The sequence below is a fragment of the Archocentrus centrarchus genome, chromosome 11 (assembly GCF_007364275.1).
Source record: "Archocentrus centrarchus isolate MPI-CPG fArcCen1 chromosome 11, fArcCen1, whole genome shotgun sequence".
Taxonomy (NCBI): domain Eukaryota; kingdom Metazoa; phylum Chordata; class Actinopteri; order Cichliformes; family Cichlidae; genus Archocentrus; species Archocentrus centrarchus.
The window spans coordinates 32065135-32080952 of record NC_044356.1 but is presented as its reverse complement, the minus strand read 5'-3'; the positions used below and the strand labels follow the sequence as shown (position 1 = coordinate 32080952).

At 41.5% G+C, this 15818-nt stretch overlaps 1 protein-coding gene across 1 annotated transcript in view; it reads left to right on the top strand.

Annotated features, from left to right (window-relative positions):
• Positions 1-15818, top strand: part of LOC115788528 (retinoic acid receptor beta) — a 96173-nt gene that overhangs the window by 35455 nt on the left and 44900 nt on the right. The window contains exon 3 of the mRNA XM_030741587.1: positions 6758-6899. Within this exon, the coding sequence (XP_030597447.1) occupies positions 6758-6899 (142 nt within the window). The remainder of the gene's footprint in view (positions 1-6757; positions 6900-15818) is intronic.

The following is a 15818-nucleotide window of genomic DNA, read 5'->3' as shown; positions in this document are numbered from 1 at the left end:
CTATGAAACATACAGTAAATAAGGCAAAATTGAGTTTTTACAATTCTAATAAGCTTGAAAATTGATATTTGGTATGACCACCACCTTTGTTCTTCCATACAGTTTGCCAAGTTTTCTTTTAATTCCTTTAAGTAGTCTTCAGGAATAGTTCTCCAGGTCTTGTGAAGGATTTTCAAAGCTCTTCTTTGGATGTTCACTGCCTTTTGTTATGTTCTGTCATGATGAATCCAAATGTGAAACCTGATGATCCCACACTGCTCTGGGGTCTGGGGAGGCCAATCCATGTCTGTTTTTTTCTGTCCAGGTGTGCTTTAACTCCACTGGCAGCCAATGCTTTGAAAAACTTTGACTTTAAAACTTTGAAAGACCTTCAGAAAGCCTGGATGTTGTTACTGCTCAAGACCACCACAAAACTGCAAGTCTGGCTACATGGATGGACATCACAGTGGTGTGGTGGTTAGCACTGCTGGGTCCTGAGTTCGAATCTACCATCCTGGTGGGGCCTCTCTGTGTGGAGTTTGCATGTTCTTCCCCATTTCCCACAGTCCAAAGACATGCAATTAGTGGGGTTGGGTTAATTGGTGATTCTACACTGGCTGAAGAAGTGGAAGAAAATAGATGGATGGCTACGTGGATCTAAATATAAAGAAATGAGTACTTAAGACTTCTCCACAGTACTGCATCATATACAGACCTCCTTGACTCTCACACTGCTACACTGGGTAACACTGAGACTGATCATGTTAATTTGTTTAGATATAGCTCATAAAAGTATAACCGGCTCAGTAATACTTCCAGAAATCGATGTCTGTGAACACAGCTAGTTGTGCCATGTACAAATGTAGGTTAAAGCTCTTCTCATGTGAAGAGGCTGCATGTGAACATAATCCACAAACACTAAAGAAATGAGAACAAATTATGTGTTTTTGCAACAGGCTTTTAGTAACAAAGTGCCTAAAGATACAATTTAAAATAATTTTTTTTCCTAGGTTATCATTTATATGTAGACACAATACTGTCATCCCTTAAGTTAGGTGCCTTTCTTAATGCTTCAGTGATTCGTAGGTCACTGTTAAGTTGCTCAAAAAACAAACAAAAACACCTCTGAAAGTGGTCAGGTACAAGGACTGGACTGAAAGTGAGTGAAAAAGCAGCCAGTGTCCAAAGAAAAACTCTAAAGAACTATTGCTTAAGACCACTTTAATAAATTACAGGAAAGTCTTGTTCTTCGGAAGCAAAATATTAAGAAATGAGTGGGGCTCAAGACTTCCGCACAGTATTGTAATATAATGTGAGTGAGGAAAGTGTAAATGAGGAGCATTGCAGCCCAGGTCTTGATCTGGCAACAAGTCTTTACCAAGTTGTGTATGCCTGAAAATTTTGAGAAACATTTTGTAGCGCGCGCCCAACACATGACTTTCTGCAGGGCCAACTCCCCGTACACACTCGCATACTATCACACACACATAGATTTCCAAGGCTAAGTGACCTGCATGCTCTTTGCTTTGAATGACATAAGCACCCGAGTAACCTTGGATTTGGAATCCAACCTGAACACACTTATACATCAGCTGATGGGCAGGCTCATTGCTGCCATTGTTATCCATCAGACCTCACAGGTAATGTCTACCAGCTCACTCAGCTTACATCAGCCAGTATAAAGGCCTCTATTAAAGAAATGAATAGTACCAAATGAGGGGAGGTGACCTCGGAGCAGCCACGTGCCATCATGGCTCAGACACAATTGGCTGATTTTAGCTTGTATCTGTGCTGCCAAGGGTGCTGCCTGGCAGTTGACGGATGCTTGAGTCTGAGGCAAGATGGGCTACGGAGACTGCAGTTTCAGTTCTGTGATCTAATTTCTAACCAATCATGCATCCCGCTTCACTAAAGAAAATGCAAGGTCCCATCTGTCACAGGCAGCTATTGCAAATGGAATTTTAACCCCTCCATAGTGAAGTTCCTCAGGCAGAAATGCCTGCAGCCATGTGCAAAAGGTTCTGGATGATGTATATGATCATTGTAAAAGACCCCAGAATGATTGTAAATGAATATCTGTGAAGGAGGATATTGCACACCTTTACTTCCTTTAGTTGCACACCTGCTTTCTTCGACTACGCTTGTCAGCAAACATGTCCCTAAACCTAATGCTGTGTCCCAAATCTTTCTGATCATCTTCCTGATTGCTTTCCTTTGAATAGGCTGTCCAGTGTGCATGCAGTGTCACCCCACATAGCTAAAAATCTTGTCCTCTCTCTCCCTCTTAATTTGTGTTTTGTCCTGTCACCCTGTACTCTTGCCTTCTTTTCACATCCACTTGGTCACAGCAGATGACTGCCCCTCCCTGAGCCTGGTTCTGCTGGAGGTTTCTTCCGTTTAAAAGGGAGTTTTTCCTCCCCACTGTCACAAAGTGCTTGCTCATAGGGGGGGTCACTTGATTTTTAGGGCTTTCTCCAATGCTGTATGGTCTTTACCTTACAGTTAAAGTGTCTTGGAGCCACTGTTGTTGTGAATTAGTGCAACAACTGAGCTGAACTGAATGAATCTAGAGGTCATTTTTGGAGCACAAACAACTATAGTTATAATGAGTATATGATGCATTGGACTATGGCGATTATTGATGGCTTCAGAATGAAAGGTATGGTGATTAAAAGGCATTTAAAAGTATTATATGTTAGTCACGCAAATATTTTAAAGGCACTAAGGTCCACAGCTATGGGGTAGGCTCCAAGAGAATATTCATCCGCTGTTTTAACTTCTCCTGAAGCAGAGCAAATTAAAATATGCTTTATATTTTCAATGAGAGAAAAACAGGACACACTGCAAATAAGCTTTAAATATTTGTTAGTGCTTCAGTGTAGACAATAACTGATTAAACTGCAGACTGTTTGAGTGTCTGTGAATCTAACCAACGAGCTTTGTTGGATAAACCTAACCAAAAATAAATGAACATCACAAAGAGTGAAAGAGAAGTTTAAAGACAGTGAAAGCAAATAATAAACCTCATGGGACACAAACCCAAGTCCACATGGGGTTACATTATAGTTTAAATCTGTTTTATTCCTGAGCTTTTGTTAATTTTGAAATTCAGGTGCAAGTGTCAGATTTTCTTCCCCCCTAAAAACAGTGTCAATGTTCTCAATTCTTCTCCCAAGGTGAGTAAATTGAACTGAAAATGATAATAATAAATGACTTGATCCCCTATAGTGTTTCTTCACTGGATAAAGTATCTTTTCTTTGTTCCTAACAAAACATTCATGACCAATAGGGACACAGAGCACCACACTGGGATGGCATGGCGGTTCAGCGGTCAGCGCTGTTGTCACAGCCAGAAGGTTCTTACTTCAAACCCTGACTGGGGCTTTTCTGTGTGGAGGTTGCATGTCATCACTGTACTTGGATGGGTCTATTCTGGGTACTGTGGCTGTGGATTAGAGGTAGATAAAAGTTTATAGAATACAGTGTGTATGTGGTTAAATTTGCCTTCCAGACTATCCTGCTGGTGCAGCTCAAATCTTTTCATTTTTTTCAGGCTGGGAACAAAACACCCTGAGACTCCACTGTTTACATAATTTTTTTCTGAATGTCAGTACCTGGCTCTTCCTTTGCAATGGATCATGCAGATTGCAAAAAATTACACACTTTGATGTGTCACTAATATTTAGTCTGTCATACCTCTCAGCAAATTCACGGCACAAAACTATTCTTCTTTCGGCTGCTCCCTTTAGCGGTTGCCACAGCGGATCATCTGTGGCAACCCTAGTATCCTCTTCTGTCACACCAACCCTCTGCATGTCCTCCATCACTACATCTCTGAACCTCTTCTGACATCTTCTATTCCTCCTGCCTGGCAGCACCATATTCAACATCTTTTATCATCTGTACAAGTCGAAACCATCTCAAACTGAGCTGTCCCTCATTTCTAATCCTGTCCATTCTGGTCACTCCCAATGAAACGTTTAGCATCTTCAGCTCGGCCTCCTGCCCTTTTGTCAGTGGCACTGCCTCCAAACCATGTATCATAGCAGGTCTCACTACCATCTTGTAAACCTTCCCTTTCATTCTTTCTGCTATCCTTCTATCACAAATCCCCATCACAAACAAATATTTTGAGAATGTTAGCATCAAAATAATCCTTCGCATTAAAATGAGGGATTGTTGGTTTTCCCATTTTGCTACTTGTTGCTTGCTGGTGCACATCATTTGCATTGCAGTGACATTTTCATCACCTCTTAATGATCCAGTGATGAAGACCTTCCTCTTACCTGCAAACAAGAAGAAAAAAAATTGTCTGCTAAACTTTCCCCCATGAAAAGTCCAACAACTTGATTAGTTAACACAACTGTTTTCGTTTTAATTTTAAACCACAGTACATTTGTCTGATTTACTGGATAGATACTATGAGACCATGGGAGACATTTTTTAACTGCGCAATCAAGAGATAGTTTACAGCTGATGTTTAAACCTTTTCTATATCATTTCTTGTGGTGATGTAGTCAATGCGACATCAGCTTATACAGTATCATCGTACCAGTTTTAATAACAATGCATGGACTGCAGGATTTTAAAATACAGTAAACTGCCTGCTGCAAACCACTTCATGTTATCTTTTTAAATCTCTCCTCCAAAAGTGTGCCCTGATAGAAAAAAAAACTACCTTTGCAATTAAAAGAGCCCAGACTATCATTAGCATTACAGCGGATTATTTTGCTGCACATTAGGCAATCATTCAAACAGCTCTCCCACCCCCACAGAAGGGCAATGACTTTCAAATCCCAGTCCAAATATCACTCTCTGTGCTCTGTTTGATTTTAGCACAGTACTTGTTCCTCTTTCAAGGACTCAATGACAGAAAGTATTTACAGAACACTGTAATAAAAACAGCTCTCCTGTTTGTATTTTCCTGAACTGACAAATAACAGCCCACCTGGTTTGCCCAATGAAACATCTGAAACACAAGAGAGAACAAACTCCTGGGGTCTCCAAACTGGTGGAAACTGAGCAACAAAGAGAACAGAATAGAAGAGCCTTCACAGCAGAGGCAACGAGCAAGATCCACAGAGAATGAGAGATGGAACACCAAATTGGGAGACTTTGACCCAGGATCTGAGGGATATTAGGGAGAACATCAGGGAAAAGTAAAGAAAACAGCAAAGAGAACGACAGACCTGGATAACACAGAGACCAACAGAACAATGTAGAATGAAGCAAAGAAAAGAGTCGTGGCCTCGGTTGTATGAGGACTTGGACTCCATTCAGGGACAGCGAAGAGTACTGAGAATGGCCAAGCAGAGAGACAAGAACTCAGAAGATATCTACAGAACAAAACTGATCAAAGATAAAGATGGGGTGATTCTTGTTGAAAGTGAAGCGGAGGAAAGACAACTTCCAAAAATGAAAGAAGAAAATCCAAGAGGAGTAAGACAACAGTGACCTGATGAAGTGCACAAAGACTATGAAAACATCACATACAGAGAAGTTCAGCGAGCACCAAAGCAAATGAAGAACAGCAATGCAGTTGGACCGGACAACATACCAGCTGAAGTCTGGAAATGCATGGGGATAGTAGATCTGAACTACCTGAAAGAGGCCTTGAACAAGATTGCAGAGGAAGGGAAGATCCTAAAAAAGTGTCAGAAAAGCGTGCTAGTGCCCATATACAAGAACAAGGACATATCATGAACTGTGGAAACTATCAACATGCCAAACATGCCACAATATGAACTTTTGTGAAAGAGTCAGTGAACACTGACTTAGGCAGATTGTGACCATCAGTGAGGAACTTTTCGGCTTTCTGGCATGTCCATCATCAATACCGTGTTTGCAGTCCAACAACTACAAGAGAAATATTGTGCATGGCGCATTAATTGACCTGCAGAAAGCATGTGTTAAAAGGAAGTTTGTCATTCCCACTGTCGCCAAGCGCTCACTCACAGGGGGTCATTTTTGTTTTTATAGTTGTTTTTTTTTCTGTAATTACTGTAGAGTCTTTACTTTACAATATAAAATGCCTTGAGGTGACTATTTGTTGTGATTTGGCCCTATATAAATAAAACTGAATTGAACTGAATTTCAGGAGCAGCTCTTACTCTGAGGGAACTCTTGGAACTTTTAGTGCTGTTTAGAAGAAATAAATCACTTTTTTATGAATACGGCTCCTGAGCTTGACGTACATCCCACAGCAGCGTGTCTGAATCTGTAATGATCCTCTCCATCAACACAAACCTTTCCACTATCTAAAGACTTTTTGGTACTTAGTTGCTTGTATCTTTTTGGACTCAGTCTCACTGAATGCATTTAATTGCAATCCATACAGTGCTGTAGTACTGGATTAATAAAACATTCATCTGAAGGTGCCTTAGCTCTTCCACAGAAGTTTCATGTCACCTTGTTAAGTTCAGACATGGCACTTCGAGTCCTTGGTTAGTCTTCCACACTGCACAAGCAGCCTTACTGTTTGATACTATGAGGTTCTTCACTGTCTGTTCCCACTAGTACTCCGTTTCCCAGCTTAAATCCAGCATTTGAAGCTCCATTGAGCTCCCAGCTGGGACACACTGGCTCTCTTTTCTCTCAGTCTTAAAAGACAAAACATCCAGCACATTGTTAAACAGTGTTGTGACATTATGATATCCAGTGAATTTCAGTGGAGCTGTGTGGATGTTTTAGCAAATAGGCAGCTATAGAAGATAAGATTTTAGAACACATCGCCACCCCTCACCCGCCTTCCTTTCTGTCTGTGTGTCTGTCTCTGCAGGGTTTTTTCCGCCGAAGCATCCAGAAAAACATGGTGTACACGTGTCACCGGGACAAGAACTGCATTATCAACAAGGTGACGCGGAATCGCTGTCAGTATTGCCGCCTGCAGAAGTGCTTTGCAGTCGGAATGTCCAAAGAGTGTGAGTTTCAGACACAATTTACACTGAGTGCTGATGTGAGCAATTAAATTTTGCCATTGGTTTGAAAGAGAGTATTTCCAATGGTCTGTTTTCCAAATATATTTGTTTTAATAAGTATAAAATATCCACAACAAGAAAAGATCAAGTGAAAGATAGAATTGGAAATACTGTTAGACACAAATTTGCAAATGCTAATTTAGTGCCTTTGCGGCTTTTGTAGTTTAGCTTAACAGATTTAGTGCTATGTGACCAAGGACCGTATAGAAATGAGCATGAGCTAAACTTACTCCTTCTCTTCTGTGGGATTGTGATCCTTTTGAAAATAAATCATTTATTAAGAAGTGTCGCTCACCTGATCCACCCTCTTGTCCAATATAGTCACTTTTGGCTCCGAAATATGAACTAAATGGCCAAAATGATCAAACTTGAGGGCTCTTACCGTATTCCACAAAGGAAGAAAGTCAGGACTGTCAAAAACTAAGTACAGTATACACATTTCACTTCTGTAGGAATTACATTTGATTAATTTATCATCAGAAAGTGTGACCATCTTTTGGCAGGTCGCTTGTCTGGAACATTGAGGTGAATGTTGACACATTGCCACAATCTTCCCAGGAGTGGACATCCAAGTTCACCCCATGCAATGCTCAGAGAAACTGTAAAAAAGAAAAGAATCAAGGTGTTGCAACGTTGACCTTGACCTTAGAACTGTGCATAAACAAATGCCTGCAAACCTCAATGAGCTGAAGCAACGTAAAGAAAACTGGACCAAAGCTACTTTACAACAATGTATGTGATTGATAAAGTCATACAGAAAACAGTTACTCCAAGTTATTTGCAGCTAAAGGTCTTTGGAATTTTGATCACATGACAAGGACTGTTTTCGTAAAAATGTAAATGTATCTATCTATATAGCACTTTTCACAAATAAAAATCACAAAGTGCTTCACAAAAAACACGCATACACACATAAAAGTAACATAACAATGCAAAACATAATGAAACACCAAGTTAATTAAAAGCTTTAATGTATAAAATGCCTTCAGCTGCGTTTTAAAAGAGTCAGTGGAGTCTTTACAGCGTAAAGACAGCAGAAGAAAGTTCCACAGTCTTGGTGCCACTGCCTGGAAAGCCCAATTCCCGCGAGTTTTAAATTGAATGTGCGGGGCCAGCATCAACCTGAGCCTGGGAAGAAAAATGAGGTTTCAGCAAGTCAGAGATATTCTGGGGAGCTGATCATGTAGGACCCTAAAAGTTGAAACTAAAATGTTAATATGAATTCTAAAATTTACTGGCAACCAATGAAGAGAAGCCCAAACTGGAGTGTTTTGTGATTTTGACATTAAGCATTATAAAAATTGATAATGATGTTGTATATGCATGGTACTCTCTGGAGCTTGAAAAAAGGCGACTGGACTTCTTTTTGTTTCTTGAAGACGTTTCACCTCTCATCCGAAAGGCTTCTTCAGTTCTCAACCAAATGGTGGAGAGACCCAGGTATTTAAACCCCTGTGGGCGTAGTCCCCTGGAGGTGGTTATGACCCTCTATTGATCATGTGCTGAACACATGTGCCCAGGTGTGAAGGGGGCGTGGGTCATATTTAATCAGTGGTTTCAGTTGAAACCAACTATCAAACTCTGCAAACCAAGGCATACCATTCATCTGTTAACAAACAGGACGACACGATAAGCAATGGAAACCAAGGAAAGTGGGTGAAGAACCTATCAGACAGGGTCCTCACCAAACCAGAAGAAAATGTGCTAGCCAAAGGACTCAACTTTGCCATAGCCCCACAACAGCTTCCTATAGTAGACCTCATCACAGCAACAGAAACCGCTATAAGAAATAACAAACTTTCTCATCCTGTAGCAGAACAGATCAGGATGAAAGTTTCAGCCACTCTCGCCAGTGCAAGACTTCCTCCATCCAACCTCACCATTCAGGAGAAGAAGGCCATCACAGCCCTAAGCAAGGATCAAAACATCACCATACTGCCAGCCGACAAGGGGAGGTGCACGGTTGTGCTGAATTCATCGGATTACCACAACAAAATTACTACACTCCTCAGTGACAACAATACTTATGAGGTCTTGAGACGTGATCCCACAAGCAACTACAAGAAAAAAGTTGTTTGCTGCCTGCAACAACTTGAAAAGGAAAAAGCCATTGACCGCCCCCACTTACTACCGCCTGTACCCTGGAGAAGCCACTCCATGCATTTATGGACTCCCAAAGATCCACAAAGAAGGAGTCCCACTTCGACCCATTATCAGCAGTATAAACTCGGTCACCTACAACATTTCCAAACACCTCGCCACCATCTTATCACCGCTTGTTGGCATCACACCCCACCACATTGAAAACTCTACAGATTTTACTAACAAGGTCCAGAATCTTGTACTGGATCCAGATGAAACCATGGTGTCCTTTGATGTGGTTTCACTTTTCACTTGCATACCTACAACTGAGGCAGTGGAGACCGTCAGAAGACGACTACAGGAAGACGATTCCTTACTGAACAGAACCAGCTTCACCCCAGATCAGATTTGTGCACTTTTAGATCTCTGCCTTACCACAACATATTTTAAATACAATGATGGATTCTACAGACAGAAGCATGGATGTGCCATGGGCTCCCCAGTGTCTCCCATTGTAGCCAACCTTTACATGGAGGAAGTGGAAAGTAAAGCTCTTGGTTCTTTCAAAGGGACGGCACCTAGCCACTGGTACAGATATGTAGATGACACCTGGGTCAAAATCAAAACCCGAGAAGTAGAAGCCTTCACTCGTCACATTAACTCAGTGGATAAATACATACGTTTTACCAGGGAGGACACCAGAGATAACAAGTTACCATTCCTGGACTGTGCGGTGCTTATCGAGGAAGATGGAAGCCTCAACATTGAAGTTTACCGGAAGCCCACACACACAGACCAGTATCTCCCCTTTGACTCCCACCACCCTCTGGAACACAAACTTGGGGTGATCAGGACCCTACAACACCGTGCGGAAAGTGTTCCCTCTAAGGCAGAAGGGAAGCATAAGGAACACACACACATTAAGAAAGCCCTCAAAACATGCGGTTACCCCAACTGGGCCTTCATCAAATCAGCTAAGATGCACAGGAATGAAGGCCAAACACAAACTACAGAGAATGGGAAGGACAAGAGGAACAACATTGTCATCCCATATGTGTCAGGCTTGTCAGAGAAACTCAGAAGAATTTTCTCCAAGCATGACATCTCAGTATACTTCAAACCAAGTCACACCCTAAGGCAAAAACTGGTTCATCCCAAGGACAAACCCGCCAAACACAAGATCAGCGATGTAGTGTATGCTGTTCAGTGCAGTGAAGAGTGCTCGGACCTCTACATTGGTGAAACCAAACAGCCTCTTCACAAACGAATGGCACAACATAGAAGAGCCACTTCGACAGGACAAGATTCAGCAGTACATCTGCATCTGAAGGAAAAAGGGCACTCTTTTGAGGATGCCAATGTTCACATTTTGGACAGGGAAAACAGATGGTTTGAAAGAGGAGTGAAAGAAGCCATCTATGTCCACTGTGAACAACCATCATTGAACAGAGGAGGTGGATTACGTCACCAACTTTCCCCCGCTTACAGTGCTGTCCTGAGCTCCCTTCCCAGACGTCTCAACCCCCATTCACACCTTTGTTCCAGTGACCTCAATAGGCCACAGGAAACAATGGAGCGGAGTCCTAAGTTGGTTTCAACTGAAACCACTGATTAAATATGACCCACGCCCCCTTCACACCTGGGCACATGTGTTCAGCACATGATCAATAGAGGGTCATAACCACCTCCAGGGGACTACGCCCACAGGGGTTTAAATACCTGGGTCTCTCCACCATTTGGTTGAGAACTGAAGAAGCCTTTCGGATGAGAGGTGAAACGTCTTCAAGAAACAAAAAGAAGTCCAGTCGCCTTTTTTCAAGCTCCAGAGACTACTATGACCTGGATAACTGAGAATCTACACAGAGATATATGCATGGAACTGATTTCCCAAAGGCAGTACAACCATATACACACTGCAGTCTTAAAAGCGTGAAATGCTATTAATATAGCTGTTAATACAAGTGGGCAAGCATGAAGGGATAACATTTAAGCGAGGCAACGCTGCTGCTGGGCAAGTATTGCTACTCTGACTTATGCTTTATGGAATACTGCGTTCCATACTGATCCATATTTTAGTCAGCAATCATCAAAGCATCATTCCAATAGTTTTTGTTCTATATTAAACTATATTGGTATATTGGTTGGTATTCTAAGAGTTCTTTCAGACACTTTGTGTGTACTTAGTCACTTGCTTTTGTTAAGGCCCTCGTGTTTCTTCTGCTTCATAGTCATCCATAGGAACAGTTTGCATTTCACAGGTTATTGGTATCCCTTGATTGCATCAGCATTTATGGCTCAGGTCCACTTCATGCTCCATTAGCCTCAGTGGGGAGGGGGTCCATCCCTTTCTGTGATGCAGTTTTATATCTGAGCAGAGAAGTAGTGGAGAATACAATATCTTGATATCCTTAGGCTAAGCCCCCCCACAGGGCTCCTGATTAAAAAGGGAAATATTCTACTTTCTATATTCTTGTTGTGTTGTCCTCAGCCTTCTACCCTAACTGACTAGATGCTCAGTGCTTTCACGTATGTTTTGAGCAACCATATCTTACTGTGAATGGGAGATCACTGGAAGGGCTATTCAAAGTGAATACTCAAAACTATAGCAACTAGACTAGAACATGGATATTTGCCAATGAATTGTCTGCTCTTTATCCTAAAAGTGGTGATTTAAGTAGGATCATTTGCAGGAATATCCATCACAGCCGGGGACATTTTTGTCATATTCACCACAGTTGTTTACTAGTTTTATTGGTGTAAGATATAGCTGTTAGCTAGCAAGGCAAGCAAAGTTTATGTGTGTAGAGCATATTTGTTCATATTTGTATGAAACTGAATTGCAGCAATGGGAAGCTATATGCTACAGCTATATTAGCAGTATCATTTGAATATCAATTTTGAAGATTTCTGTCTTGGTTGATGGTTCTCATTGCAATTATGTATGAGTAAGTCATCACAAAACCACATGTAAAATAATGCCCAATGTTGGTCTTGTCACAGGGAATTCTGACAAAGTTACTACTGGCACCTGCTGGATGTGTATGACCATGCCACACAGCGTCTATGTGCAGGAACAGTATTTGAACTTTTTAAATATATGCAATGAATATAAATCTATAACTGTGACATATCTCGCATAATTTCTAGAATTATATTTAGCATTGTGCCATAAAAATGACAGCAATAGATAAGAAGTAGTGCTGGGCAAAACAAACCCCGCCCCATGCAGATGTTTTAGCTGATGTGAACGTTGTTTGTCTCACAAAATTGTCACTCTCCAAACATTGAATCACCAAGGTAACACAAAGGTCCTATTTTCCATGCACATAATTTTCTTTGGAGCTTTATCTTGAGATCAAGGTTGCTGAGATTTGGACTTGTCCAAGATTTTTAGTAGATGCATCCAGTGGCGGTCCTAGCCTGTTTGGCGCCCTGGGCGAGCATCCCCGCCGGCCCCCCCCCCCCCCCCCCCCCCCCCCCCCCCCCCCCCACACACACACACACACACACAATAGCGCTCGCCGCACTACTACACTTGGGGGGTAATGCGCGACTGCTGTGTGGTGTATGTAGCTTTCTGCCATGGTCTGACAGACAGGCTTTAACAGAAGGTCCCCCCACCATCACAGGCACACTCAGAATTTCTTTTAAATTTTTATTTGAAAAAACATGGAAGAAACTGAAATATTACACAGCTTCTGCTTACCTTTATCTTTGCTTGTTTCTCCTCTTCTTCTTTTCTCTTTTTCCTAAACTGTGCACCTGATGGCTTTGACCTTTTCCTTTCCATCTGCCACAATTCTTCCTTCCTTGCCAATCTGGCAACACTGCGCCATCCACCAACATTTGTCCAAACTGTCTAGATTCGTATTTGTGTTATTTTTTTTATCAGGATTCGGGTTCACACAAATACTGTGATTTAATGACCATATTTACAGTATTATAAATGAAATTGGCTTTGTGTTCTATCAGTTGTGTGCATCTAATTTTATTAGACGCACAGATTCATTCTGTGGAACATGGGAGGAAAAAAAAAAAAAAAGAGTCAGTTTTGCATATCTCGCAAAAGTTTTGCGAGATCCTGAGTTACTTTTGCGAGATCTCGCAAAACTTTTCAATATTAGGACATACACTTCGCGTTAATCTTGATATGGCAGTGTCCGTGAGGATGAAAGGTTTGGCGAGAGACTGCCAGCAAAAGTCGCCTTTATTTATAATTCAGCGGTTACTGTTGGCTGTAACCAGGCCCAAACTGTACAGGCATGAATGAATGAACCCGGCTGACAGTCTCACTCTCACGCCATCACTGCTTCACTCGACTCGCACCCCAGGCTGAGAGGAGAAGGGGGCGGGGCAGCGCTGTGTGTGTGACGATCGAGTGAAGCAGTGACAGCGAGACAGAGAGAGAATCCCCCGCCTGCCCTTTTTCTTCTGTTACAACCTGTCTGACCATGGCAGAAAGCTACATGCAATACACAGCAAGCAGAGGGCGCCCATTATCCCACAAGTGGAGCAGTGCGGTAGGCGTTGCTGCGGCGATCGCAATGCGTTGGGGGGAGGGGGGCGCTCATGCCGCCCTAGATGAAATGCCGCCCTGGGCGGCTGCCCATGTCGCCCATATCAGAAACCGCCACTGGATGCATCTATAGTGTGAGTTATCGCATTCACAAGATTTTCAAAAAAACTTGACCTCTGACCATGAGTGGTGGGGATTTTTGGTGGATGCATATGTGGTGTGAATTTAAGCATTATAGCTCACATCATTCTCGAGTTTTTGCATTCACAAGATTTGGGGGAAAACTTGACCTCTGAACTTGACCCAGTTATGGCAAAAATTCAATCAGGTGATCTAAAGATCGCTTGCCATCTTTCGTGGAAATTTGGTATGAATCAGACTGGTAGTTTGCTCTGATATTGTTAAACAAACAGGCAGACAAACATACCAAATCAATACCCCGTACAATAAACTCTGCTATCTGTACTGGTACTTCACAGTGGCGACAGGGTGTTGAGAGCTCTGAGTCTGAGTCAAAAGGTGGAACATTTGCTTTTGGACATATGACTTGTGCTGTAATGTGCTTTTTTTTGACAGAAAAGAATAAAATGATTGTCTGTCACGATGTCAGTAATTACGCACAAGATGTTTCTGTATTTTTTTTTCTGTGAAACATAAAATGAGTTTCTGAAGCTTATATTCAGTGTCATTATTTTTTCACATGCAAAAACTTAAGAATTATTTTAATAGAGCAGTCCTCTATTCTATCCAGGTCCTTGTCCAAAGTCAAAGGAGAAGTAGTAAAGTGGCTGTATACATATGTCCATAAGCTTTTGGACAATGGCAACTTTTGTAAGTTTGCCTATGTACACCAACATAGTGGATATTAAATCAAACAATCAATATGAGATCAAAGTGCAGACTCTCAGTTTTAATTCAGTGGGTTTTACAAATATATTTCATTAACTACTTAGAAATTACAGCCACTTTTTGCTCGGCTGTTTTGAAGATAAAAGTTGAGCTACTGTCATCGCCTTCGTGGTAGCAGCATCTGTTCCACAAAAACTTAATGTTGGCCATAACTCGAGAAGGATCTTAACTAGGATTTTCAAATTCACACAATAGATTTATCTACTAAAAATGCACAAATTCAAATCTTGCTGACCTCGACATGAAGGTAAAGGTCAGAGGTCAAGTTTTCCGATAATCTTCACTCTTTAGATGCATACTGTTCAAGCTAGAACCATCAAACTTCACACACTTGTTACTATAACAGCACCTTGACCCCTGCCACCCTCACAACTGAGTTGTCAGAAAAAACTGATTCTTAGATATGAATTGATACAAAAAATTACTATCAGATGAGATACTCATTTGCAGCAGTATCAATACCAACAATGCCTTCTTCACCTCCTCCAGTTGACACTACTTCACACAGCACCACTGCAGACCAATGACTGTATAAAACATGGACATGCCAGTTGTGGGAGCTGCCATCTTGCCAGCTTTTGGAGCCAGAGTCTGCTCAGTAGTGATTTGGGGTGGAGTTGCTGCATGCTGGATTGAACTCCTGCCTACCCACACCTGCACTTATTATATACCTGGCTGCTGCATTTTCAACGATCTCTGCTGATTGACAGCTCATTTAATTAAGGTAAATATAACTACTTCACTATATTTTAAAAGGCACACATTGTAACATACTGTAATTGTATACAGCATCAAACCCTATGTAACTTTGTAGCTGTACTGTTAATGTGTTAGCCAGATCAGCAGTTAGCACACATAATTATATGTCAGAAGTTTGTAGCTAGCTAGTTAGCAATTCTACAAAACTGCTGCTCTCATAGTGAGTATGTTTGAATGGATACTTAGTCACCATTTAGGTTTTATCCTCAGATATCCTCAGATTAAACAAAGTAATGACCACATACACTCCAGAGGCCCAGAGTTACAGTAAATATCAAGCATATTTTAGCATAAAACTGAGGATTTTGAACAAACTGAAGTTTTAAATAGTGTTACACCCATTATACACTCACAGAGCACTCTGCAGCTTCGTAATGTGAAAATAGAACATTTTAAATAAAATCTTGCATTTAGTCTCATAGAAGTGTAATTTGCTCTTTTGATTTAACAACTAACATGCCCAAAATCCACATTAACAGCTACATCCACCCTGAGGAAAAAACAAGTGAGGGAGACCATCACAGCCAAGCTGGGTCTGGATTCCCGGATCTGACATCAAGTCAGAAACATCAGGAGGTCTAGAGCTCATTGCAGGG